Below are 23,991 nucleotides of genomic sequence, written 5' to 3' on the forward strand. Positions count from 1 at the left end.
TTTTTAATAGTCGAATAAAGGGGGATGGGGATGAAGAAATGTTTGGCTTTGGGCATAGTTATAATGTGGAATTTGATGTATTACAAAAAAAAACCCAACCAATTCTATTTGCAGAGTTTTTTTCCTTAGTTTTTAAAATTCTGGCTCTTCACAAGTAAAGTTTATTGCTTTTTCCTTCTTTGCATTTTGTTTTTTGACAGATTTTTTTAAATTGGGTAAATGGAAACCTTTCTGATTGATTCATTAACAATATGCAATCCACTAGGTGAATAATAAAAAAGAGAAATAGCCTACATACCCAATAAGAAGCAGATTAAACAAAATACAGAACATTCAAATAGTGGAATCCTAGGTCACCATTAAAAAAAACTCTTAACATGGAAAGAGTTACACTTTATATTGCATATCTACTAATATTTTTAACTGCTTGATTTCAGAGAAACCACCTGAAGCTTTGAGAAGGGTGGTTGGGTACTTTCAGACAGAATCTGCCTTTTAAATTTTTGTTGTTTGTTTTCTTATAGGTTTCAGTTTCTCAAAAAGATCTTTTAACATCAAAGTTATTTTTCCTTAAGTGTGGTACAGTGAATGCAGTCCTGGCCTGGAAGTCAAGAGGCTTCTAACACAGCTCTTAACAATCCTTATTACCCTGAACCAGACTAAATTTACTAACCTCTAAAATGAGGGATCAAATTAGATAATAGCAGAATATATTTCCCAGCCTACCATTCTGTAATTTTAGAGAATCAGGATAGAAGAAGAATTAACATGTTGGTAGAGGCCAGTTGTGATGGTAGAAGGCAGACGTTGAATGAGGCCACCTCAAAAGTGTCAAGAGTTCATGGAAGATGTATTTAGGGAAGTGTGGAAATAGAAACTTCTTATCGGGACCTGTTGATCCCTCACTCACCTGAACCATGCATGACCTCATAAACCTTCCAGTGAAGGAACTTTTCCTAAAGAGCCTACCCAACACAGTTCCCTTTTCTAGAAGCTTGTCCGCATCATCTCTGATTGCATCAACCTTAATGAGCTCTAGATAGATTTCCCCTGAAGTGCTTGCTGATGAGAGACCTTAGTTCAGGGATCAGGGATTCAGTTGTTTGGATTCTTACCCGTGCAACGAAATAAGGAAATGCTATTCCGTCTTCCAGTGTAGTCATGCATGAACACTTACAGACTGAAATATGTATTCTCTTGTTATAAACTACTTTTTCTTCATTTCATCAAATTGAATCTTTTGTTGATTTTAAGCCCTATATGGGCAGGTAATGTTAACTATGAATTCCATTTCAGGATATTTATGGGGCAGTACAGAAGGGAGCATTTTGGGTTTGATGTGGTGGAAAACCACTGTAAAAAATGACCTTTATAGTTGTTAGTGCTTATATTGGTATTATTAGAACATGACTAATAGAGATTATATCAGTATCTTGGAATCTCGACATCAGACAAACCAGATTACATTACCTGTATTTGTTATTAAGTTAATTCAGGTCTCTTCTTAATATGTCATATACACTTCTTCCCTGTCAAGAAATTCACTGGAGCCTTTTTTCAAATTTTACTTGAAAAGTCCTAATGAGATAATTTTACCACCATAAATGTTTTCTTTATGTTTAAGTGTTATTTTCATGAAGCCAAAGCAATTTTAAGTTGCCAGATCATAAATTTTCTCATCATATACTTGTGAAAGAGGTAAATAGTGAAATTATGGTGTACCTGTTTAAGAAAAATGAGTCAAAAGTCATCGTATTAGAATAGGACTAGGATCCTCTTTTCTTCAGAAGCTTGTATTAGTATCAGATGGCTGATGGTGTTACATATATAACAAGGTAGTTAAGTGTTTTGGCATATAAATCTTATAAAAGTTAGTCTGCTGTCCTTTCTATTTTAAGCAAGATGTCAGAATATATTAGGTGGATGTTTGGTGAGCTCACTTGAGTCTCTCCAGTATCCAGTTGGTAGGATGACTGATACTGTGCTGTTCAGGGTTAGGTCCTGTCTCTCCAGGACAGACCTTTAGAAGAGACAATGTAGTTTACAAGGTCTGGCTTATGGCATGTGTACTCAGAGTATTTTACCTCAACCAATCCAACTCACCAGCTCACCTTGATCTCATCAGACTCCAGTTCAGAGTAGACTAACATTTGCAAGGGTCTACCAGAACAGTATGGGGTGTGCTTTAACCCACGGGATAAACATGTGTACAGTTAGCTTACAGTGTTGCTCTATTTTATAACATTTGTCCTTATTCTAACTCTTTGAGGTAGTTATGAGGGGAATTATTACTTTTCACTGATGACCAAATATGGTAATGGCTTATGAGTAGAGCATTTTAATTGAGCTGAAATTCTGGCTAGGGATTCCTCTTTGTTACAGGCCTCTAAAAATAAGGTAAGTTCCCCCCGCCCCCACTGCCCAAGTAGTTGATGTGACCCTATCAGAAGAGGACAGCTGATCACCTCCTAAGGCTACCTCTAAACATGGGTTTTGATCATTTCATGTCAGCCTTAAGTCTCAATCCCATCTCTTATGTAACTTGGGATAAGTATGGCAATCTCCTGAGCCATTACCTATAATTAATATTTTTGTCCCTGTCAATTAATAGTAGTTTATATGTTTATCCCGGAATTTATGACTCTGAACCACTCATCAGTGCTCTTCCAGATGCTTCTGTTTTCTATCCCTGGGTTTTTGGGGAGTGGAGAGGTTTAGTTAAGGCAATTAACCTTGAAGTTTTTTGCAGCTGTCCCTAGATAGCAGAGTGATTTCCAGTTTTTCTTTCTTTTAACCTAAACTGGAGAGTATACTCTAAATAAAAGTGTGTGGGTCAGTATTCCATTGCTCAGGTTTTATTTAAAATGTTCTCTTCAGGATCCCTGGGTGGTGCAGCGGTTTGGCCCCTGCCTTTGGCCCAGGGCGCGAACCTGGAGACCCGGGATCAAATCCCACGTCAGGCTTCCGGTGCATGGAGCCTGCTTCTCCCTCTGCCTGTGTCTCTGCCTCTCTCTCTCTCTCTGTGTGACTATCATAAATAAATAAAAATTAAAAAATAAATAAAATAAAATGTTCTCTTTCTGGGATGCCTGGGTGGCTCAGCAGTTGGGCGCCTGTCTTCAGTTCAGGTCGTGACCCCGGGATCCGGGATCAAGTCCCACATCGGGCTCACTGCATGGAGCCTGCTTCTCCCTCTGCCTGTGTCTCTGCTTCTCTCTCTCACTCTGTGTCTTTCATGAATAAATAAATGAATCTTAAAAAAAAATAAAATGTTCTCTTTCCAAGCAGTTATCTTATTTTTCTGGTGAGCAAGAAATCTTTTTTAAGATTTTATTTTATTTATTTGAAAGAGAGAGTGAGCGGATATGTGCACACACATGAGCAGGTTAGAGGGTGGGGATTGGGGAGCAGGAGGAGAGTGAAAAGCAGACTCCCGCTGAACAGGGGCCTGACACGGGGCTCGATTCCAGGACCCTCAGGTCATGACCTGAACCTCAGGCAGATGCTTAACTGAGCCACCCAGGCATACTCCCCCCCCCCTTCTTTTTTAAAGATTTATTTATTTATTTATTCATGAGAGACACACATGGGGTCGGGGGGGGGGGGGCAGAGACACAGGCAGAGGGAGAAGCAGGCTCCATGCAGGGAGCCCGACGTGGGACTCGATCCCGGGTCTCCAGGATCATACCCTAGGCTGAAGGCAGTGCTAAACCGCTGAGCCACCTGGGCTGCCCCTCCCCCCCCCTTTTTAAGCAAATCTTAATATGTGACTCTTTGAGGTGCCTGGCTGGCTCAGTTGGTAGGGAATGTGACTCTTGATCTTGGAGTTGTAAGTTTGAGTCCCATAGGTGTAGAGAGTACTTAAAAATAAATATCTTTAAATGGGTGCCTTGGTGGCCCAGTCAACTAAGCATCCAACTGTTGATCTCTGCTCAGGTCTTTTTTTTTTTTTTTTTTTAGATTTTATTCATTTATTCATGGGAGACACAGAGAGAGGCAGAGACATAGGCAGAGGGAGAAGCAGGCTTCTTGTGGGGAGCTTGATGAGCGACTCAATCCCAGGACCCTGGGATCACAACCTGAGCCAAAGACAGACATCAACCACTGAGCCACCCAGGTGCCCCTCTGCTCAGGTCTTGATCCTAGGGTTGTGAGTTCAAGCTGTGTTGGGCTCCATGCTTGGTATGGAGCCTACTTAAAATAAAGGAATGAATGAATACATATATACAAAAATTTTTTAAAATGACTTTTCTTCAGATCAGGCAATGGAATCTAATGCTTGACATTGGAGGAAACTCACTGTAGACTGTGTGTATCATACTGGATAACTTACAAAATAGAATATTGATTTGCTCATTTTGTGTGTGTCATAAGATTGTTGTAAAGTATTTTGAAGTTCTTGAATGAGCATTAATGGGTTAATATAAATTTTTTTCCTGTTATGGTGTAAAGTGTTATAAGAATTTTTTTTTTAAAGTCACTAAATGTACTGTTAGTTTGCAGACAGGGCACATTTCTGCAAAAGATGAAAAAGAGAAGTATTTTATTCTTGGAAGACTCCCATAAATCAGGGCAAAATAAAAATTGCATCACTCAGGGTCAGTCTGCAAAAAAAAAAAAAAAAAAGAGCTGTTTTTCCTTTGGGAAAATAGTTTACCAGGTCATTTCTCACATAAGCAATGTACATCATCGAGTGATATTGAAGTTAGTTATGCAGGCTTGCCTAAAAGTCTCTAAACATGTCTGTGGCAACATAAGGTATGAAGATCAACAAGATTTACTGGAATCTCCCCAGAGACCCACCCTTTCCCAGGATGTAGCATCTAAAGCCCCAGTAAGAAAAATGCTTACTATGGGGAGTTTTGGGTCTGTTGAGGACCCTTTAGCTTTGAGTAATACTGCTAGATTTAGGAAATAAAAATACAAAATGCCCAGTTAAATCTGAATTTTAGACCAACAGCCAATCATTTTTTAGTATAAGTGTGGGACATGTATAGGGCATTATCAATTTTATCTGACAAATCTGTTGGGGAGATAATAGTGCAGATTGAATCTCTATGACAGAACTTCATGACAGTCCTCCATTCCTCCAAGGGCCATGGTCAGGTTATTGATTTCATTAACCATATCTGTAATTGGTTGGCAGAAGGAGGACAGAACTGGAGCAAGCTGAATGCTTACAAGAGAAAAATGTTTGGACTCTCCTTCCACTCCATCCCTTCCCCCATTTTTGTCTTTCTGGACAGGGTTCAGAATTTCAGTGTTTGGATGCAACATCTCGATATTAATCTAGAATCTCAGTGGAATCTATAGAAATTACTAGTTTATTTTTGGAGATTTATTGTTATTAGTGGGCACTCATTCACTTGCATTTTTCATTATTTGCTGGGCTATTTTGTTTTCTGAGAAACCCTTCAGGAATGTTCCCAACGAGGCTGATCTTTGATGTTATCCTTTGATCTGTAAACGGCACAGCATCTACTTTACAGCTACCTGCTGCATACCATTCTAACTCCTTTGATCTGCCTACAGTCAAACTAAAAGTAATAAAGGTCTTTTCTTGTATGGTTCATTACCACTGTTTAAAAAGTGTAAATTTCGAACAAAAAGTGAAAACCATGGCATTGGTTTTGCATTGTTTTCTCATTTCTTAGAACTGTGCTAGTTTTTAAACTTATATGCTCATACTTTTTATTTTTTGTCAATGTGTAGTTGACAGAATGCTATGTTAGTTTCACGTGTACAACATTGTGATTTGACAATTCTATGCATTGTACAATGCTCAGCACAATAAATGTAGTTCCCATCTGTCAGCATACAGTGTTATGACAGTAGTGTTGACTATATTCCCTGTACTGTAGTTTTCATCCCCAAAACCCTTTTTTAAAAAAGATTTATTTATTTGGTGGGAACAAAGGGAGAAAAAATCCTAAAGCAGACTCCCTGCTGAATGAGGAGCCCAACGTGGGGCTCAGTCCCAGGACCCCAAGATCATGACCTGAGCTGAAATCAAGAATTGCCACCTAACTGACTGAGCCACCTAGGTGCCACTGCACACCCATGGCTTATTTTTTTTTAAGGTTTTATTTATTTATTCATGAGAGAGAGAGGCAGAGACACAGGCAGAGGGAGAAGCAGGCTCCATGCAGGGAGCCCGACGTGGGACTCCATCCCAGGTCTCCAGGATCAGGCCTGGGCTGAAGGCAGGCGCTAAACCACTGAGCTACCCGGGCTGCCCCTCCATGGCCTATTTTTAACTGGAAGTTTGTATCTCTTAATCCCCTTCACCTGTTATGCTTATACCCACCTACCTCCCCACTCTGCTAACCACCAGTTCTCTGAATTTAGGAGTCTGTTTCTGTTTTTGTTTGCTTGTGTATTCATTTGTTTTTTAGATTCTTCATATAAGTGAAATCATCTGATATTTTTCTCTGTCTGACATACTTCGTTTAGCATAATACCCTCTAGGATATAGTTTTTGTGAACATGTGTATTCCTGTTGTTGTGAATGGTAAGATTTCATTTTTTTTTTTAAGATTTTATTTATTTATTCATGAGAGACACACAGAGAGAGAAGCAGAGACACAGGCAGAGGGAGAAGCAGGCTCCATACAAGGAGCCTGATGTGGGACTCGATCCCGGGACTCCAGGATTATGCCCTGGGCCGAAGGCAGGCGCTAAACCGCTGAGCCACCCAGGGATCCCCGATTTCATTCTGTTTTAATGACTGAGTAAATTTTCCGTTTTATATTTGTATGTCTATACCTCATCTTCATCCATTCACCTGTGGATGCACACTTAGGTTGCATCTGTATCTTGGGTATTTTAAATAATGCTACAATAAGCATAGGGATGCATATACGTTTTTTAATTAGTGTGTTTGTTTTCTTTGGGTAAATACCCATCAGTGCAGTTGCTGGATTGTATGCTATTTCTATTTTTATTTTTTTAAGGACCCTCCATACTGTTTCCCATAGTAGCTGCACCAATTTACATTCCAGCTAACAGTGCATAACCATTCCGTTTTCCCTCACATCCTTGCCAACACTTATCTATTGTGTTTTGGATGGTAGCTCTTCTGACTGGTGTCTCATTGTTTTTATTTTTTATTTTTTAAAGATTTTATTTATTTATTCATGAGAGACACAGAGAGGGGCAGATACATAGACAGTGGGAGAAGCAGGCTCCTCGTAGGGAGCCCGATGTGGGACTCAATCCCCGGACTGGGATCACGACCTGACCAAAGGCAGGCGCTAAACCACTGAGCCACCAGCTGCCCCTAAGTTTATGTATTTAAGTAATCTCTACACTCGATGTGGGACTCAAACTCCTCTAACTGGGTCAGCGTCTCTTCCCATGGCCCTTCACCATAGTCTAGCATGAGGTTCTTTATATAGTGTCTGTTTTCCGAGAGGGTGGAAATGGGGACTATAAGGCCTCTCAATGCCCAGGCTTCACTCTGTTGGTAAAAGCAGGTCACTAGGTGAGTCTAGGTTCAAGAGGAGGGGAATTAGGTTTTACCTGTTGATGAGACAAGTGGCAAAATCACATTTCCAAAGGGCATGTGGGCTGGGAGTCATCTGTGGAAGTAGTTCAGCAGCTTTCATGATTGTTCACATCTCTTCCCCATGCAAAATTCGCTCCTTTCACCTCCAAACATCTTATCCCTTTTGGCACTGGCTCCAAGTCCAGGATGTTGCCATCTAAATTAGTTCTAGGTATCATTGAGGCTTCTTGGATACATTTTCTGGTGCAGGAGGGGCTCAGGAGGGGTCCTTGATCTGAGATCTGTGAAGTAAAAAGTTATTGGCCCTCCTTATAGCCAACATACAGGGATGAGAGGGACGGAATAACCATGGTAGACATTCTGGTTCAAAAAAGAGAAGGGAGTCAGCCGGGGTGGCTCAGTAGTTTACTGCCGCCGACAGTAGTTTACTGTCAGCCCAGGGCGTGATCCTAGAGACCCAGGATCGAGTCCCACATCGGGCTCCCTGCATGGAGCCTGCTTCTCCCTCTGCCTGTGTCTCTGCCTCTCTCTCTCTGTATGTCTCTCATGAATAAATAAATAAAATCTTTTAAAAAATAAAAATTAAAAAATTAAAAAAAAAAAAAAACGAAGGAGAAGTGCACATGGCAGTCATTCTGTAGGGTTCTGAAATCTGGCCTGGTGCACGTTGTCAGTTCCTACCTCTGAAGCGTGAACTGCCCTTGTTGAGGGCCCGTTTCTGCCTCCGTGGAAGCACAGCTTGCCAGTAAACCCAAGAGTCCTAGATAATCCTATTCTGTAATACGAAAGCACCTTGTATCATTCTTGACACCTACTAGGCTCTCAAAAATGTCAAGTTGTGCAATATTACTTTCTGAGTAGATGCTGCTCTTATGGAACATTCAAAGCATTGGTGTTTAAACTTTTATACACAAGTAAAATATATTAAAGATCAAAAGTTCACTAATGATACCATATTTCTTAAAGTTTTTGCTTTTTTTTGTAATAACCTTTAATCTTTTATAATAACTTTCTGTTTTGCCCCTCCCGATTTCTTTTTTTTTTTTAAGATTTTATTTATTTATTCATGAGAGACACAGAGAGAGAGAGAGGCAGAGACACAGGCAGAGGGAGAAGAAGCAGTCTCCATGCAGGGAGCCTGACGTGGGACTTGATCCCAGGACTCCAGGATCATGCCCTGGGCTGAAGGCGGCGCTAAACCACTGAGCCACCCAGGCTGCCCCCCATCCTGATTTCTTGATTTGTGATTTGAAGCAGTTAAAATTTGGCTTTCTCTACATACAAATGGCCAAACAGACACATGAAAAAAAGTGCTCAACATCATTCAGCATCAGGGAAATAGAAATTAAAACCACAATAAGATACCACTTCACACCAGTCAGAATGGCTAAAATTAACAAGTCAGGAAACAACAGATGTTGGTGAGGATAAGGAGAAAGGGGAACCCTCTTACCCTGTTGGTGGGAACACAAGCTGGTACAGCCATTCTGGAAAACAGGAGGTTCCTCAAAAAGTTGAAAATAGAGCTACCCTACCACCCAGCATTGCACTAGATATTTACCCCAAAGATACAAATGTAGTGATCCAAAGGGGCCCCTGCACCCCAGTGTTTATAGCAGCAGTGTCCACAATAGCCAAACTATGGAAAGAGCCCAGATGTCCATCGACAGATAAATGGATAAAGAAGGTGTGGTTTATATATGCAATGAAATACTACTCAGCCATCCAAAAAAAAAAAAAAAAAAGAAAGAAATCTGTTGATTTGCAACAATGTGGATAGAACTAGAAGGTATTATGCTAAGCGAAATAAGTCAATCAAAGAAAGACAGTTATATGACCTCACTCATGTGCAATTTAAGAAACAAAACAGGGTCATAGAGGAAGAGAGGAAAAAAAACAAGACTAAATCAGAGAGGGAGACAAACCATAAGAGTCTCTTACTGTAGGAAACAAACTGAGGGTTGGTGTAGGGGCAGGGGATGGGAGGATTGGGTAACTGGGTGATGAGCATTAAGGAGGACACATAATGTAATGAGGACTGGATATTATATAAGATTGAGGAATCACTGAATTCTACTTCCGAAACTAATAATACACTATATGTTAATTTAAAAAGGGGAAAAAGAAGATTTGGCTGTATTTTCTATGTAGATTTGTTCTACGTGAATCCAGATGGCAAACTCCATGGTAGAGTGCTGAGATCTTGTCTTTTTTAAAATACTGAATATGGTTATTAGGTATTGAATATGATTCGATTGAACACATAATATGTATTATATTGAATATATGCTTATTTAAAAAGTTGACTTTTTAAAAGTTTTTAAATTCCAGTTAACATACAATATTAGTTTCAGATGTATAATATAGTGATTCAGCACTTTCATACAGCACCCGGTGCTCATCACAAGTGCCCTCCTTAATCCCCATCACCTGTTTCACACACACCCCCACAGCAATCACACAACAAAAAGAAATAAAAGGCATCCAGATTGTCAAGGAAGAAGTAAAACATTGACCATTTGCAGATGACATGATACTCGATATAAAAAAACTCAAAAGAATCCACCATAAAATTGCTAGAACTGATGCACTAATTTAGAAAAGCCACAGGATACAAAATCGACGTACGGAAATCTGTTGCAATTCTAAGGCACCTGGGTGGCTCAGTTGGTTGAGCATCTAACTCTGGGTTTCAGTTTAGGTTGTGATTGCATGGATCATGGGATTGAGCCCTGTATTGGGCTCTGTGCTCAGTGGGGAGTCTTATGGGGATTCTCTCCCTTCCCCATTTGTGCACATGAATCTCTCTCTCTCTCTCTCTCTCTCTCTCTCTTGCTCTCAAAATATTAAAAAAAATATGTTATGTTCTATACACTAATAATGAAACAGCAGAAGGAGAAATTAAGGAATCGATCCTATTTACTATTGCACCCAAACCAAAATAATCTGGGAATAAACCTGGCCAGAGATGAAAGACCTGTACACTGAAAACTATGAAACACTGATGAAAAAAACTAAAGATGACCAAAAGAAATGCAAGGCATTCTATGCTAATGGATTGGAAGAACAAATATTTTTAAAATGTGTCTACTCCCCAAAGCCATCTACACATTTAATACAATCCCTATCAAAATGCCAACTATATTTTTTACAGAGCTAGGACAAATAATCCTAAAATTTGTATAGGACCACAAAAGACCTCGAGTAGCCAAAGCAACCTTGAAAAAGACAAGCTGGGGATCCCTGAGTGGTTTAGCGTCTGCCTTCAGCCCAGGGCCTGGTCCTGGAGACCCAGGATCGAGTCCCACATTGGGCTTCTGGCATAGAGCCTGCTTCTCCCTCTGCCTGTGTCTCTGCCTCTCTCTCTCTCTCTCTCTCTCTCTCTCTCTGTGTGTGTGTGTGTGTGTGTCTCATGAATAAATAAATGTTTAAAAAAAAAAAAGCTAAGCTGGTGACATCATAGTTCCAAACTTCAAGTTATGTTATACAGCTGTAGTGATCAAAACAGTATGATATTGGCACAAAAATAGATACATAGGTCAATGAAGCAAAATAGAGAACCCAGAAATGAACCCACAACTATATGGTCAATCTTTAACAAAGCAGAAAGAATATCCAATGGAAAAAAAAAGTCTTTTCCACAAATAGTTTTGGGAAAACGGGAGAGCAACATGCAAAAGAATGAAACTGGACCACTTTCTTATAGCATACACAAAAATAAACTCAAAATGGATGAAAGACCTAAATGTAAGATAGGAAACCATACAAATCCTAGAAGAGAACACAGGCAGCATCCCCTTTGATCTTGGCCATACCAACTTCTTAATAGAGATGTCTCCTGAGGCAAGGGAAACAAACTACTGGGACTTCATCAAAATAAAAAGCTTCTGCACAATGAAGGGAACAATCACAACTAAAAGGCAGCTTACTGAATGGGAGAAGATATTTGAAAATGATGTATCTGATAAAGGGGTAGTATCCAAAATATAGAATGTATAAAACACAACAGCTGGGCAGCCCGGGTGGCTCAGCGGTTTAGCGCTGCCTTTGGCCCAGGGCATGATCCTGGAGACCCAGGATTGAGTCCCACATCAGGCTTCCTGCGTGGAGCCTGCTTCTCCCTCTGCCTGTGTCTCTGCCTCTCTCTCTCTCTTTCTCTCTCTCTCTGTCTCTCACTAATCAATCAATCAATCAATCTTTAAAAAAAAACCCTCAACAGCTAGAAATCAAATAATCCAATTAAATAATGAACAGAAGATGGGGTGCCTTGGGCGGCTCAGTTGGTTAAGCATCCAACTCTTTTTTTTTTTTAAGATTTTATTTATTGATTCACAAGAGACACAGAGAAAGTCAGAGACACAGGCAGAGGGAGAAGCAGGCTCCATGCAGGGAGCCTGATGTGGGACTCGATCCCGAGACTCCAGGATCACACCCTGAGTCTAAGGCAGGCTCTAAACCACTGAGCCACCCAGGGATCCCCTAAGCATCCAACTCTTAATTTTGGTTCAGGTCACGATCTCAGGGCTGTGGGATTGAGCTCAGTGTGGAGTCTCCTTCCCTCTCCCTCTGCCGCTCTCTCCCTGCTTTCCTTCTGTCTCAAATAAATCTTTTTAAAAATGGGCAGAAGAATAAACTGTTTTCCAAAGAAGACATCCAGATCGCCAACAGACACATGGAAAGATACTCAACATCACTCATCATGGGGAAAATGCAAATCAAAACTACAATGAGATATCCCCTCACACCTGTCAGAATGACTAAACTCATAAACAGAAGAAACAACAGGTGTTGGTGAGGATGTGGAGAAAAAGGAACCCTTGTACACTGTTGGTGGGAATGCAAACTGGTGCAGCCGCTGTGGAAAACAGGGTGGAGTCTCCTCAAACAGTTAAGATCTTGCTCTTTATTTCACCCAGGCTGGGCCACCTTACATTCTTTGAGCTGATAGCCTGTGGGAGCAGGTGTCCTTGGCCTTCCCCCAAACTGACTGCTAATCCAGATGGTTAGATAGACACATCCAGCCTCACTTAACGTGACAGCTTTGTTGGGCTGGAGGGATAAGCATATTAGATTCTCATCAAAGATGGCTGTCAATAATTCTTCCCATTCTTATTCGAGCTTGTGACTTCTCCCATCAAGAGGCGGAGGTTATTTCCCCTTTGCTTGAATCTAGACTGGCTTGTACCTAAGATTTGGCAAGTGGCAGAAGTGGTGTGTCCACCCTGGGACAGGCTTTAAGAGGTGGTGCAGTTTCTGCTCTTACAGAAGCCATTGGCCCAGTCAGCTCCCAGCCACCCTAGCCCAAGTGCCAATAATTCAAGCGGAACCATCTCGGATTGTTCGAACCTCAGCCAACTCCCAGCTGACTATAGTCACCTGGATCACTCCACGTGACACCATGAGAAACAAGAACAACTCAGTTGAAGCAAAGCTAACCCACAGAATCTTAAGAAAGAGCAGATCATTTTAAGCCACACTATACTTTGGAGGATGTTTAGGTGGCAATAGAGAATAACTTTGTGTCTGAATTTGCATGCGAATTTTATCTTGCATTCATTAATAACTATTTTTCCCCTTTTAAAAAAAGAGAGAGAGCACAAGCAGGAGGAGAGGGAGATGCAGGCTCCCCACTGAGCAGGGAGCCAGACGTGGGGCTCGATCCTAGGACCTTGAAATCATGACTTGAGCCAAAGGCAGGTACTTAACCAACTGAGTTACCCAGGAGCCCCATTAACTGTATTTTTTCCTGGCAAAACTGTATATAGTTCTATGGAGAAATTGTTATGTCACGATGTCATCGACTTTATATATACCTTAGGAGCCTAACTGAACAAGTTTGGCAGCCACTGCTTGAGTTTAGAGATTGTAGGTTTGGGATATCCCAGTATATCAGAATATGTGGGTTTATGCTTAACAGCATATTAGATATAATGCTGTATAGAATAGAAAGGACTGCTGTATTGATCTGCGTGTCTGTAGAGAAAGGCTATGCTAGGCAATATAGTGATGGCTTATATATTATGGCTTATATAATCCTTATAAATAACCTCATTTGGTGGGGCTTTATAGATGAGGAGACTCAGGCTGAGAAGGTAAGATTGGCTACCTGAGGTCGTATAGCCAGTAAGTTGTGGGGCCCAGAAGGATCCCAGATTTGTTCTACTCAGACTCCCGAGCTGCACCGACCCTGTCCTGCTCCTGCCTTCCATCTTAGGAATTTATCAGTCAGGACACCTGGCCGACTCAGCTGGAAGAGTATGTGACTCTTGACATTGGGGTCGTAAGTTTGAGCCCCACATTGGGTGTAGAGATTACTTAAAAAAAAAAAAAAACTTTAAAAAAAGGTATATGTTGATCAGGAATTAAATTTAGGGAATGTGTTTAATTTGCCAAAATAAAGCATTGATTTGTATCTGTAAGCCCAGACAGAAATGTAGGAAAGAACAAGTAGTCAGAAATCCTGAGTTCTTGGTCGTGGCTGTGATACTTCTAACAGTGGACTCCAGGACCCCCAACTGAAACAGGGTTAGATATGAGGCCCAGTGAAGTCAGAATGCCCTGGAGCATTGTTCAAAACAAGCAGATTCCTGGAATCCAATAAGATTTTCAGATGACGTTCTGTTTTTTAGGTTATGAAATCCTAGCCTAGATAATCTCAAGTAGATCCCTGTGAATTCTTAAAAAATGATGCTAGCTATATTTCATCACTTTAGCTGAGTAACATAACTGTGCTTCTTAGAACTGTGTTTTGTTTTTTACAGATTTTATTTATTTGAGAGGGAGTAAAATGTGTGAGCAGGGGAGGTGGGGCAGAGGGAGGAGGAGCAAAGGGGAGAGGGAAAGCAAATTCCCCACTGAGCAGGGAGCCCAGCGTGGGGCTCCATTCCATGACCCTGAAATCATGACTTGAGCTGAACTTAGATGCTTAAGGACTGAGCCACCCAGGCATCCCCAGAACTGTGGGTTTTATTAACAACATGAACTTCCCCAGGGGCCAAAATGTAACATTTTCTAGGAAGCTTCTGGTAGTCAGTGATCTTCTGATATTACAACATACTGTACAGACTCAGAACTTGATTTTACTGCAGCAGAGAATTTAATTTCCTGCATCATCAGTTCTCTCCTCATCGCTGCATTATTTTCAGCAGCATATAGATCTGATACGCCCCCCCGCCATCATAAGACATTCCTTCTTCTGATACCCTGTGTCCCTATAGCTGCCACCCTAATGCTCTTCTTCCCTTTGGGGTGAAAGCAGACAGGGCTCCCTGGCTCCTCACTGTTTTGAACTCCCCCACCCAGCTACTGCCCCACTGCTCCTACCAGGGTTACCTACTGGTCACTAGATTTGGTGGCCAGCCTTAGCCATCACCTTGCATCCTTTTGTAGTACTGGACATGGTTGTCCACCTTCTTCATTGGCTTCCAGGACCCCACACTCTGGGGTTCTCATGACCTCTGGGCCATTTCTTCTTATCCGTGGCATCGCTTCTAACTTTTAGGGATCACAGACCCCTTTCACACTCTGGTCATCTCTGTGGACCCATTTTAAAAAAGTGTATGTTTAGGGGCACCTGGGTAGCTCAGGCGGTTAAGCGACTGCCTCAGCTCAGGTCATGATCTCAGGGTCCTGGGATAGAGCCCCATGTCCTGGGATCGATCCCTGCTCAGTGGGAAGTCTGCGTCTCCCTTTGCTGCTCCTCCTGCTTGTGCTCTCTGTCAAATAAGTAAATAAAATCTTTAAAAAGTGTATGTTTATATGGATGAAATTTATCCATACGAGTTTTCATCCTTTTTAATTATGGTGATTTCTAGGAAGCTTTGATTTCTTTAAGAATCAAAGATTATAAGCTGAAATAGTGTTTATAATATAATTGTTGGCAATTTATGTATTTCATCATTCTCTCAAGTGATCAAATGATAGTGTTAACATTTACGACTATTTTATAGTGGATACTTAGATCATTCAGAAAATAAGATCTCATTGCCATGATGTCATGCTGAATGCTGAAATTTAAGAGGTCCAGAGACCCATATTGAATCTCTTGAAAAGCCTGACGGAGTGGTCATTACATCCAGTAATACGATTAGTCTTAATGTTAAATCCAAAAATTGTTCTAAAACCTGGATAGAAATTGTGGTGAAATATCCTATTTCATGTAGCATTCTTCCCACATTCTCTGTTTTTAGCCCCATATTTAAGCTTTGACAATATATTTAGTTCAAGTTTGTTATTGGAAAGATTTTGTATGTAAGCCTGTTACCCACAAATGTTTTCATCTGTGTCCTTATTCCATCTCTGTTTGTAGCTATGATTCTTCTATAGTCATTTCATGTACAGTTTGGTTTGGTTTTTAGAAATCTAAACATTATTTTGTGAGTAATTTTATTCAGTGTTACAGCTAGAATTCTTAATGACTACATCTGTCTGGTTTACTTAACAATTCCTATCCAGCTGGGCTTTCTGACGTTTTTCAGAGTTCCGCAGTTATAAATAAATGCTGTTATACAGAATCTTTGGAAATGCAATTTTGTTTGTATTTTTAAGTTATTGCCTGCTGACAGGTTCCCAGGAATATGATCCTACAATCAGAACTGAACCCAGCCTTGCAGTCTCTGAGGTGTTAGGATTTTTCTTTAATTTTGGCCAGTTTTTTTGAAACTGGTTTTGTGATGTGAATTTGCATTTCTTAATCATGAGCAAGGTAAAACTTTCACCTGTGGAATTAATACCTCTTTTTCCTATTATGTGAATGGTCTGTTTAATATTTCTTGCCTGTTTATCTGTTGGGGCTTATTATGCTTGCATAAGCTCACAACGCTTTTTAATCAGTCATATCGATTATACATTTGTATGTTACTTTTCCCTTTTATGCTGATGTTAATTTTTCAGCATAGAGAATATTTTACAAACCTTCAGAACATTGCATTTATGGCCATTCTGGTGGGTGACATTTTCTTTTTTTTATTTTTTTAATTGTATAATTCCTGGGTTGCCTGGCTGGCTCAGTCAGTAGAGTGTGCAACTCCTGAGCTCAGGGTTGTAGGTTCAAGCCCCACATTGGGTGTAGAGATTAATTAGAAATAAAATCTTTAAAAATAATTGTGTAAAAAAATAAATAAATAAAAATAAAAATAATTGTATAGGGCACATAGGTGGCTCAGTGGTTGAGTGTCTACCTTTGGCTCAAGGCATGATCCCAGGGTCCTGGGATTGAGTCCCGCATCCAGCTCCCCACAAGGTGCCTGCTTCTCCCTCTGCCTATATCTCTACCTCTCTCTGTGTTTCTCACCAATAAATAAAATCTTTTTTTAAAAACTGTGGAATTGCTTTTCTTTGTATTTATATTTATATACTATATTTATGAACACATTTGTAAATGTAGATGTTTTACATTTGTGGCAGACTGACAATTTATAAAGGATTTTCAAATGAGTTATTTAAAAAAAAATTTTAAGACTTATGTATTTTAGAGAGACTATGCGAGCAGAGGGAGGGGCAGAGGAAGAGGAGGAGAGAGAATCCTCAAGCAGGTTCTCTGAAACAGGGCTTGATCTCATGATTCTGAGACCATGACCTGAGCCAAAATTGAACCAGACGCTGAACTAAGCCACCCAGGTGCCCCTCACACATGTCATCTGTAAATGTCCTCATTGATGATATTTTATTTGTTCCATTTCTCTTCTTTCCCAGGCACCCAACAGGAGGATCCTTTATTCGTCCAAACAAAGTAAATTTTGGAGTGGACTTTCTCACTGCAGTTAAGAATCGCTATGTGTTAGAAGATGCGCCTGAGGAAGATGGGAAAGGGCAAATTATAATTGGAAATAAACCCGTGGAAACAATTGGTTTTGACTCTATTATAAAGCAGCAAAGGTACGTAGGATTGATAATGGCAGAGATGACTTTCATCACTGTTCAGAATTGAAGTTCACTGGATTGTATGTTGACACCCAGAACTTTGCTTCCAACCTGCTCTGTCCTTCCTGCACAAACCGCAGATTGAAATCAGAGGAACCTGAGGATTGAGTCTTTGGGGAAATAAATGTTCTTAATTTAGCATAGGATTGTTGGGCTTTTCTATATTGGGATTAAAACATCAGTTTGCTCATTATTAATATTTATACCAGCTGTCTTGTGGAATAAGTAACTAAGGTTGACACTTTGGTCCTTTTCTGTTTCATGGTGACATTTCTAGCTGGGTGACAAATCAGAAACAGAAACAGAGCTCTGAGTTGTTACCTGCCATGTGGCATGCTGGTCCATCTAGAACTGAGTCATTTTCCATCTCCGGGTGCACAACCTTCTCACCTAGGATGCTTGTGAGATTGCAGAATCCTGGGTCCCTCCCTAGCCATTAATTAGAATGTCATGGACTCTTGCTTTTAAGAAGTACCCCAAATTATTATGTAGTAGTTTGAGGGGCACTGCATAATGCATTGTAAAACTGCTGAGGGCAAACATTCTGTTCTCTGAAACTCTGTACACTGTGGTTCTATGAAGAGAGGCCTTCCGCTCTCTCCGATACACTGTCTGAATCACAGTGAGTAGAAGCTGATGTTCCCACAATAACCCAAGAACCTTCCAGGTTATGCAGATTCATCGGTGGTCAGTGCTGTGGTGTTTGACCCTGACCCAGATGGGTGGCTTTGTAGTGCCCCGGGTGGCCACCCTGGAGAGTACATTTGTACTCTTGGTGTAGGCCTGCAATCTTTTCCTTTCTCTAAATGTCTCTTAAGTCAAATAATTAACTGTAGTTTTGTTCAAAGTCTATTGATGCGCTCTCTTATTTTGCTGTTCCTGTTAAGATTTAACACAATTCAACCTTTAAAGTGCCCCTGGGGACAGTGTTGAAGAATAAATTCATTTCTTGATACCTCTGTTCTTTAGCGGAGGTGACCAGCATCAGCAAGAACATCAAAAATTCAGAGGTACAATCCAAATATCTATGACCATAAAATGGACGAATAAAGTGTGTTGTATTCATTCAGTGGAGGTTCAGCAGTGAACGTGAGCAAACTACTGCTTGATGCAACAGTATGGGCAAGAGCTCATTAACACAGTGTCCTGCAGAAATAGTCGCACAGTGAAGCACAGCTTGTCTGACTCCGTCTGTGTGAAGGTCAGAATCAGGTACAACTGCTCACTAATGTTAGAAGTCATGATAGACAGTTTCGCGGGGAGGAAGCAACTATCAGGGACACAGAGAGGACTTCCCAAGTTCCGAGAATGGTGTTTCTTGATCTGGGTTCGTTACCTGTGCATATTTATTTAAAATCGCTGAGCTGTGTATTCATGTATAAAGGAGGCTAAAGCATATACTTTATGTGATTTTTTTTCAATAAAAAATATGTGGAGGAGAAAAACTTAGAATAAATCAAGATTATTTTTAAGGTTTTATTTATTTATTAGAGAGAGAGCACAAGCAGGTAGAGCAGCAGGTAAGGGCAGAGAGAGAAGCAGACTGCCTACTGAACAAGGAGGCCAATGTGGGATTCAATCCCAGGACCCCAGGATCATGACCTGAGCTAAAGGCAGATGCTCAACCACTGAGCCACCCAGGTGCCCCGGTATTGTCCTTTTATGATTGGCTTCTTTTGCTTGGCCTAATGTCCTTAAGTTTACCCTTATGTCAGAATTTCCTCCCTTTTCAAGGCTGAGTAATATTCCGTTTTATGGGTATATCACACTTTGTTTATCCATTCATCTATTGATGGACATTTGGGTTGTTTTCACCCTTTGGCTACAGTGGTAATGCTGCAATGAACATGTGTGCAAACCATAGCATTTTATTTATTTTTTTAAAAAAGATTGTATTTATTTATTTGAGAGAGAGTGAGAGAGAAAGTACAAACAGGGGCAGAGGGAGAAGCAGACTCCTCACTGGGCAGGGGCCTGATGTGGGACTGGATCCCAGCACCCTGGGATCATCACCTGAGCCAAAGGCAGATGCTTAACTGGCTAAGCCCCCCAGGTGCCCCTAAACCATATAGCATTTTAAAGCTGTGGAATCTGATTCACCTAAAGCCCAAAGAAGCGGTGGAATTGGGATTTGAACCCAGGCGATAGGGCTCTTAGATCCCATAGTCTAAATACCACATAGGCTCTTTCAATGAGTAGAAAACGCAGATCCTCCAGACTTAAAGTGGTTTCTGAGATTATCTAGTAAAGCTGAAGATACGCACACTGTCCAGGATGTAACCCTAGAGGGACCTTCACATGTAAATATGAGAAGTATATGATATGTTTACTTCAGCCCTGTTGGAATAATCTAAATGTCAACAGTGTAGTAAAGAAATTAATTGTGGTCTCTAAGATGTGAAAATGAATGCTCTAGAGTATGTAGGTTGATGTAGCTAAGTTTCACTGCTGAGCGATACACTGTTGAGGGGAAAGTAGCTTGGAGGAGGATATATGCAGTAGGATACCCTTTATATCAAGTTTCATTATGGATGAAATGCTATGATTGTTTAGGGATGTAGAAGTGTGTTATAAAACTGTGAAATGCTTAGGTGTAAACAAAAACCCAGTACCTGATACCGGTTATCTACGGGGAGCAGAGGAGGAGCATTCTGTCCTGGATGGGACCTGAAGAGCTTCAGTGCTATTGGTAGTGTGTATAATGCTTACTTTCTCTTTCTTCTTTTTAGTAAAGCTGCATTGCTTAAATTGGCTGCTGGGTACTGGTATTTGTTATTTTTGGTAACTTCTCATATGAAGTGCTTTTTAACGTTTAAAAGGGCCAGTGGACGTTTACATGTTTATGCATATGTGTGAACTCTGTTTTTCATGCAGTCAGCTCAGCAAGTTGCAAGAAATTTCTCTGAGGAACTGTGCAGTGAATTGTGCTGGCGACAAAGGAGCAATTGCCAAAGCATGTCCTAGTATCCTTTCACAGCAAATCTGACTTTGTACCTGACACTTGTGCCGGACACGGCCAGGAGCCCACCAGTGTCTGTTCTCCCTGACTTTCTTCCTAAGGGCATCTTGTCTCACCTGGGCCAGTTGCTGCCCAGGTAAATTATTTACTTTCCCAGACCCCTCGGCCTTCAGGGGAGACAGTGGGACTCACCCCAAGCAAAGGAAATGGGAAGCAGAAGTATCTTGCCGGGGCTCCTTTTTTTGAGAGCCAGAGAGAGAGAGAGAGGGAGAGAGAGAGAGAGAGAATGAAGCAGAGACACAGGCAGAGGGAGAAGCAGGTTCCATGCAGGGAGTCTGATGGGTCTCCAGGATCACGCCCTGGGCTGAAGGCGGTGCTAAACTGCTGAGCCACCAGGGCTGCCCTGGACGGGGCTCCTTATGCGAGGACAGGCTTGGCTGGCTGGTGTCTGCCTTTTGCCCCCTGCCCAGGGCCTGGCAGCCATCTGGTGTGAAGACCGTCCAGTAGGGGCAGGGAGAGCAGAGGAGGAGCCAGAGGCCCTGAGGCCCAGGGCCCCTGCCCTCCTGGACTGCCTTCTTGTGGGTGCGCAGAATCCTCTCTTGTGTCATGCGGCCGCCTGCGGTTTTGTCACCGCACCTCAAAGCAGGCTTTCCCAAAGATTATAATCTCTTTTCTCTGCCTTCTCCTAGGAGTGGTTTTTGTTTTTGCCCTATATTGCTTTTATGCCCACAACTAAAAATATTGGAGAGGAGTTTGAAAAAACAAAATCCCACTGGCAAATGAAATGGACTTTCTTGAACTTTAAAAGGTTTTCTCATAATTCTTTAAGCTGGCCTAACCTCTATGTAATAATTTATGCCACAGATCGTTTATAACCCATGTTCTCTGGGGGAAGAGATGGCAGATGAGCAGCAATCTTTAGCCAGCTATTTCTCGCTTTCCCTGTAGCGCATCCTTTGTGGTGATAGAAATTAGAGCAGAGATCCTCAGCAGAGTGTCTGGGGTGTTGACCCCCTCAGTCCTGGGCCAAAGGCAGGCACCAAATCGCTGAGCCACCCAGGGATCCCCATACCCGGGGCTTCTTGATGCTGTGCTCCCTCTTGATGGCACTGCGCTCCCCCTGAAGCATTCAGCTCGGGCGCCGTTTTCTTTCTCTCTGGCTGGTTAATCCTTCTCTAAATCCTGGAATCATTCTTAGCACTTCAGAACCTTTGTCCCCGGTCACCCCTTGTTGTCTGTCTTGGGAGATGCCACCGATGACTTGGGGGTTCCCACAATGCAGAGCAGAATATTGCACCACAGAAGGTGTGTGCATAGTCTTGAGGCAGCAGCCAGAAACCGTGCCCAGGACGAGGCCCGGGGTGCACTTTAGGATTTATCAACCAAACTCTGTCATTCCTTTTCTCTCTTTTTGTGGGATATTGTTAGAATGGTTGAGCATTTGTTAGGACATTTGGTTCTTATTTACTATTGTAGATACTTGTCTCAAGTTCGCAGTATAGGACAATGAACGTTTTCTTTTTGCTTTTCTTTCTTTCTTTCTTTCTTTCTTTCTTTCTTTCTTTCTTTCTTTCTTTCTTTCTTTCTTTTTTTAAATATTAGAGAGTGAGCAAGAGAGAACATGAGCAGGGCAGAGGGAGAAGTGATTCCCCGCTGAGCAGGGCTCAATCCCAGGACCCCGAGATCATGACCTGAGCCAAAGGCAGACACTTAACCAACTGAGCCACCCAGGTGCCCTGAAAATGAACATTTTCATTTCTAAATGAAGACTTGGGTGACTTAAAAAGGTAAAAGTAGTGTGTGCTCATGAAAAAAATCTCAAGCAGAATAGAGGGTGTAAAGTGAGAGGCTAAAGATTGGTGCTCTAGAATTAAGGGGTGCCTACTGTTCTGTGTGAATCTTTCTGTATTACTCTTCCTTAACATGTACTTTGAGATATCAGAAAGGTAGATTTGTCACGAAACCTGTTGTCCTCGTGGGATGAAGTCCTAGATATTGCTGATCAGCTCAAACACCTGGAAGTTCTTAACCTCAGGTATGAACTCTTAGGCAACCATTCTGTGACCTGGTATTAAAACCTCTGACCTCTCCTCATTCCCTCTCAGCATTTCTGTGGCAATGAGGGGGACACAGCTTAGTGGAAATTAAGCTTCATTTCTTCTTCTTCTTCTTCTTTTTTTTTTTTAAGATTTTATTTATTCATGAGAGACATAGAGAGAGAGGCCGAGACATAGGCAGAGGGAGAAGCAGGCTCATGCAGGGAGCCTGATGTGAGACTTGATCCCTGGGACCATGGGATCATGACCTGAGCCCAAGGCAGATGCTCAACCCAACCGCTGAGTTCCCCAGGTGCCCCTGGACTCCCTTGGTTTTTAATCAATTTCACTTTAAGGTTGAAACAAACCAAATGGCTCATATTAAATCCCCAAATTGTTGCTTTTGATGACTTTCACTCGGGCCCCCTGGGGAGCAGGCAGTCTGCACATCGTGACTTTTTTCTCTACACAGTGAGAATAAACTCAGCTTTCCTTTGGCTTCGCTGACTCTGACCCGGGCATTTCCTGCACTGAAGATTTTAGCCCTTAACCGGACAGGAATAACGTGGGCGGAGGTAATCCTGTTTCTTTGCAAAGTTTATTACCTAGAAATAGGAAATTTCAAAATCTTGGCTTAATAGGGAATGAAAACACAATGGTGGCTTCATTTCATCATCCTATTATCGAAATAAGAGGACTCTTTAAACCACCTTACAGAAAGTTACAGAATCTTTCTAGTGAAGTAGAATTTTGTATCTTGGGATCCATATTCTCTCTCTCTCAGGTCCTTCTGGTTTGTTCTGGTGTCTTTCTGGACAGTGGCACTCCATAGTGGTTAACATATGCTGAACTTCAAAAGCCCTCGAGTTAGCTGTTGATGGAGCTCAACCAGTTTCCCCAAGTGCTCCAGGGCAGAGGCAGAGCTGCCACAGGGTTCTCGTCTCCTTTTCTCATTTGAGATTTGGCTCCTGGAATCCACTGTTCATTGTAAACAGCTGGGTTCCGAAAGTGGACCAATGAGTCCTTTGCCCGGCAGCATTTGGAACTTAGGTCTGCCACTACTTTTTTATATCAGAGGTGAACTGACCTCAACTGCCCAGAATATTCTAACTTCGAACCAAGTACACCCCCAGCAAAGTTACTTGTCTGTGAAATGCCACTGGGGCGCCCCGCTGAGAGACAGGTTGCCTTTAGCTGGCGCTCCCTCCTTTTGCAGGGGGTTTAGACCTAGCACGTGAACAGGAAGGGCATGCAGAAAATTCAGGTGCTAGAGATGGTGGTGAAGTTCAAGTGAGAGAATGTCGAAATAGTTGGGAAACACTGTCTATTATTGCCTTCTTTACAAACTCAGGTTGGTATTGAGAACTGAGGAATGGTGTTTGACATTGATTTCTTAACTTTGGTGAAGCAAACTGTGTCAAATAATAAGAGTGTGCGAAGTGCACGTCTGCAAGTCCACTGTGCGGGTGTCTGGTAGAGTTCAGGGGCTCCGGGAATGCCGGCTGCACACGCTCCCGTGTCACTGAAACACAGCTCTTGACATTTTAATTTTGTCACCTGTCCACTGG

At 41.7% G+C, this 23,991-nt stretch overlaps 1 protein-coding gene across 5 annotated transcripts in view; it reads left to right on the forward strand.

Annotated features, from left to right (window-relative positions):
• Positions 1-23,991, forward strand: part of TBCE (tubulin folding cofactor E) — a 78,770-nt gene that overhangs the window by 44,597 nt on the left and 10,182 nt on the right. For all 5 annotated transcript variants that reach the window (XM_055308809.1, XM_055308808.1, XM_055308807.1 and 2 more), the window contains 4 exons: positions 17,201-17,383; positions 20,303-20,391; positions 22,323-22,422; positions 22,896-22,998. In XM_055308809.1, coding sequence (XP_055164784.1) covers positions 17,201-17,383; positions 20,303-20,391; positions 22,323-22,422; positions 22,896-22,998 — 475 coding nt within the window. The remainder of the gene's footprint in view (positions 1-17,200; positions 17,384-20,302; positions 20,392-22,322; positions 22,423-22,895; positions 22,999-23,991) is intronic.

This window comes from Nyctereutes procyonoides, unplaced genomic scaffold, assembly GCF_905146905.1.
Source record: "Nyctereutes procyonoides isolate TBG_1078 unplaced genomic scaffold, NYPRO_anot_genome, whole genome shotgun sequence".
Taxonomy (NCBI): Eukaryota; Metazoa; Chordata; class Mammalia; order Carnivora; family Canidae; genus Nyctereutes; species Nyctereutes procyonoides.